Source organism: Argentina silus (genome assembly GCF_951799395.1).
Source record: "Argentina silus genome assembly, chromosome: 22".
Classification (NCBI taxonomy): Eukaryota; Metazoa; Chordata; class Actinopteri; order Argentiniformes; family Argentinidae; genus Argentina; species Argentina silus.
In genome coordinates, this window is record NC_139676.1 from 2,819,519 (window position 1) to 2,824,314 (window position 4,796).

General features: G+C 52.1%; 1 protein-coding gene across 1 annotated transcript in view; it reads left to right on the forward strand.

The window, feature by feature from the left end:
* The window catches only part of LOC310822006 (contactin-associated protein-like 2), a gene marked incomplete at both ends in the record, with an annotated part of 34,754 nt that overhangs the window by 9,221 nt on the left and 20,737 nt on the right, over window positions 1–4,796 (forward strand). Inside the window, 4 exon segments of the mRNA XM_083694295.1 lie at window positions 2,669–2,782; window positions 3,155–3,348; window positions 4,543–4,675; window positions 4,678–4,697. Coding sequence (XP_083550421.1) covers window positions 2,669–2,782; window positions 3,155–3,348; window positions 4,543–4,675; window positions 4,678–4,697 — 461 coding nt within the window.

The following is a 4,796-nucleotide window of genomic DNA, read 5'->3' on the forward strand; positions in this document are numbered from 1 at the left end:
TCCCGCCTCCATTAGGAAAATCCCGCCCCCTGATATCTGCAGGCGTCGCATTCCAAAGCGCTTCACATGCAGTGGTGCTGCGCCCTCCAGCTTCTGCCTGGGATGTTAATATAATTAGTTTATTCCAGTTCTTAGAAGACATAAATGATTGATTAATAAGCAGTTCAGAATGTTTCCTTCTGTTCCTGTTAACAGTATTTGGTGTCTGTTCTAAGAGTTAGAATTAGAGTTAGGGTTAGAGTTAGGGTTAGGGTTAGGGTTAGGGGTTAGAGTTAGAGTTAGGGTTAGGGTTAGGGTTAGGGTTAGAGTTAGAGTTAGAGTTAGAGATAGAGTTAGGGTTAGAGTTAGGGTTAGGATTAGGGTTAGAGTTAGGGTTAGAGTTAGGGTTAGAGTTAGGGTTAGAGTTAGAGTTAGGGTTAGAGTTAGAGTTAGGGTTAGGGTTAGAGTTAGGGTTAGGGTTAGAGTTAGAGTTAGAGTTAGGGTTAGAGTTAGGGTTAGAGTTAGAGTTAGGGTTAGAGTTAGAGTTAGGGTTAGGGTTAGAGTTAGGGTTAGGGTTAGAGTTAGAGTTAGAGTTAGGGTTAGGGTTAGGGTTAGGGTTAGAGTTAGAGTTAGGGTTAGAGTTAGGGTTAGAGTTAGAGTTAGAGTTAGGGTTAGAGTTAGGGTTAGAGTTAGGGTTAGGGTTAGGGTTAGAGTTAGGGTTAGAGTTAGAGTTAGGGGGAGGGTTAGGGTTAGGGTTGAGTGTGTCTGTCTGTCCGTGCGTGTGTGTGTGTGTGTGTGTGGCTGTTGTAGTTGATGGTGTTCTGGACCAGCGGAGGACGCAGACACACTTCTGGAAGGAAGGGAAACCTCATTCATTCTCAGCAGGATTCTTCAATGGTGAAAAGATGTGTGTGTGTGTGTGTGTGTGTGTGTGTGTGTGTGTGTGTGTGTGTGTGTGTGTGTGTGTGTGCGATGTTCGCGTGTGTCTGCGTGCGAGTGAGTGTGTGTGCACCGGATTTGCGCACACGTGTGTGTGTGTGTGTGCATATGCGTATGCGTGTGTGTGTGTGTGTGTGTGCCTGTCCTCTGATGTTCTAAGCTATAAGCTGACAGCCACAACAGAGTAAATATCATCCTGCATCTCACAGCTTCGAGCCGAGAGGATTCTCTGCCTCCTCTCTGCTCTGCCTCCTCTCTGCTCTGCCTCCTCTCTGCTCTGCCTCCTCTCTGCTCTGCCTCCTCTCTGCTCGGCTCTCCTTCCTCTCTGCTCTGCCTCCTCTCTGCTCTGCCTCCTCTCTGCTCTGCCTCCTCTCTGCTCTGCCTCCTCTCTGCTCTGCCTCCTCTCTGTTCTGCTCTGCTCTGCCTCCTCTCTGTTCTGCTCTGCTCTGCCTCCTCTCTGCTCTGCCTCCTCTCTGCTCTGCCTCCTCTCTGCTCTGCCTCCTCTCTGTTCTGCTCTGCTCTGCCTCCTCTCTGTTCTGCTCTGCTCTGCCTCCTCTCTGCTCTGCCTCCTCTCTGCTCTGCCTCCTCTCTGCTCTGCCTCCTGGATCACAGTGGTTGTCTGTGTGGATAATTCACATTCTTCTTCAGAGGCATCTGACTAATGCAGAAAATATTTCCTCATTTGGATCTGTCTAATGTTCAATCCATCCATCCAACCAACAGAACCATCTGGAACTTCATCCGCTGGTGTATCAGAATAAGACCACCTCGCTTTCTTTCAACAACACAGCAAATCCATCTATCCATCGAAAACATCTTTAAACACCTTTTCCACTCCTGAAATAACACTCTGCAAGCCCACAAAGTTCCTGGAACATGTCTGCTTTCATCTTCAAGTCAGAAGAACAGTCAACTTGTAGAACTCAGTCTGTAGGGTTTAATAGAACTCTGATGAGTACAGATGGAGGTATGAATGATGACCTCCACAGCTTCAGAGAGTCGGCCTCGGGGGGGTTGGATGGGACGCTGAAGGAACACAGACAACCTTGATGTTGTTCTGTGAGCAGACGGGTACTGGCCTTGCTTTGAATCACGACTTCCATCTGCTGTGCAGAAGACACACACACACACACACACACACACACACACACACACACACACACACACACACACACCTTGGCTCTACTGATGTCAGGATAGGCCTAAAGCCACAGTCTGTGAGTTTCCACAACACACAAAGGCCTGTTATGTTGTTTTGTTTTGTCATTGATTGTTGATGATTGTTTTGATCGAGGAGGAAGATCCCAAAACATTTCACCATGTCAACTACGGCCGTGTGTGATGTACGGGACACATAACATTTGATTTGATTTGATTTGATTTGATTTTGACCAACCACACAGATTAACTCCTTCAGTGCCGAGGGTGAATAAAGTCGCCTAAATGGTCAACATTCTAGAGCACCACGGGTGACTTTATTCACCAGAAATGCATCAATTATTACTGAGTCATGTGAAATGCAGTTCCAGAAGAAACTCTGACTCAGACAGGACTGATAAAACATCATTGTCTTTCCTCTTTGGAATCGTTAATTATTTTTAAATGTTTTATCCTGTATTCTGTGTTTTCTTTATCCTGTATTCCAGCAAGTGTCACTCATGGTGTGTGTGTGTGTGTGTGTGTGTGTGTGTGTGTGTGTGTGTGTGTGTGTGTGTGTGTGTGTGTGTGTGTGTGTGTGTTCTGTCCTCAGGGAAGTGTGATGATGCCTTGGCCACGCCTCTGTCTCACGGGGCGTTCACCTCCTCGTCCACCTACTCCTCCGGAGGCTATTCTGCTGGCTACGCCAGGCTCAACAGGAGAGGAGGTACACACACACACACACACACACACACACACACACACACACACACACACACACACACAGACTGGTGAATATGCTGCCAAGCTCAACAGGAAAGGAAATACTGGTCACACGCACACACACGCACGCGCAGGCGCACGCGCACGCACACACACACACACACACACACACACACACACACAGAATGGTGAATATTCTGCAAGCTCAACAGAAGTACACATTCTCAGCTGAATCTGAACACAATCATCATCATGTATAATCAATATGATCAATATGTAACAAACATTATCAGACATTTCTTTGATGCCTATCTGGTCTCTCTCTCCCTCATCCCTCCCTCCCTCATCCCTCCCTCCCTCATCCCTCCCTCCCCAGGTGCGGGGGGCTGGTCTCCAGGGGACAGTGACAGGTACCAGTGGCTGCAGGTGGACCTGGGCAGCAGGAGTCAGGTGACAGCTGTCGCCACCCAGGGCCGCTACAGCAGTTCTGATTGGACCAGACAGTACCGCCTCCTCTACAGCGACACAGGACGCAACTGGAGGCCTTACCTGCAGGACGGCAGCATCTGGGTGAGGCTGGGGGAGGTAGAACACCAGGGGAGGCTGGGGGAGGTAGAACACCAGAGGAGGCTGGGGGAGGTAGAACACCAGAGGAGGCTGGGGGAGGTAGAACACCAGAGGAGGCTGGGGGAGGTAGAACACCAGGGGAGGCTGGGGGAGGTAGAACACCAGAGGAGGCTGGGGGAGGTAGAACACCAGAGGAGGCTGGGGGAGGTAGAACACCAGGGGAGGCTGGGGGAGGTAGAACACCAGAGGAGGCTGGGGGAGGTAGAACACCAGGGGAGGCTGGGGGAGGTAGAACACTAGGGGAGGCTGGGGGAGGTAGAACACCAGAGGAGGCTGGGGGAGGTAGAACAACAGGGGAGGCTGGGGGAGGTAGAACACCAGGGGAGGCTGGGGGAGGTAGAACACCAGGGGAGGCTGGGGGCGGTAGAACACCAGGGGAGGCTGGTGGAGGTAGAACACCAGGGGAGGCTGGTGGAGGTAGAACACCAGGGGAGGCTGGGGGAGGCTGGGAGAGGTAGAAAACCTGGGGAGGCTGGGGGAGGTAGAACACCAGGGGAGGCTGGGGGAGGTAGAACACCAGGGGAGGCTGGGGGAGGTAGAACACTAGGGGAGGCTGGGGGAGGTAGAACACTTGGGGAGGCTGGGGGAGGTAGAACACTAGGGGAGGCTGGTGGAGGTAGAACACCAGGGGAGGCTGGTGGAGGTAGAACACCAGGGGAGGCTGGTGGAGGTAGAACACCAGGGGAGGCTGGTGGAGGTAGAACACCAGGGGAGGCTGGGGGAGGCTGGGAGAGGTAGAAAACCTGGGGAGGCTGGGGGAGGTAGAACACCAGGGGAGGCTGGGGGAGGTAGAACACCAGGGGAGGCTGGGGGAGGTAGAACACTAGGGGAGGCTGGGGGAGGTAGAACACCAGGGGAGGCTGGGCGAGGTAGAACACCAGGGGAGGCTGGTGGAGGTAGAACACTAGGGGAGGCTGGGGGAGGTAGAACACTAGGGGAGGCTGGGGGAGGTAGAACACTAGGGGAGGCTGGGGGAGGCTGGGGTTTGGGCCCCATAATAGGTTGAACCAAGTTAATAACGTCTAACTAAGGGTTGTTACGCGTGTGTGTGTGTGTGTGTGTGTAGGTGTGTGTGTGTGTGTGTGTGTGTGTGTGTGTGTGTGTGTGTGTGTGTGTGTGTGTGTGTGTGTGTTGCAGGCGTTCTCAGGTAACAGTAACAGTGAGAGCGTGGTGCTTCATGATCTGCAGCACGCCATCATGGCCCGCTACGTCCGCTTCATCCCTCTGGAGTGGAGCGCAGAGGGGCGCATTGGCCTGCGGGTGGAGCTGTACGCTGCTCCTACTGTGAGTCTGTCTGTCTGTCTGTCTGTCTGTCTGTCTATCACACACCAAACTACAAAACAGAGAGAGAGAGAGAGAGAGAGAGAGAGAGAAAGAGAGAGAGAGAGAGA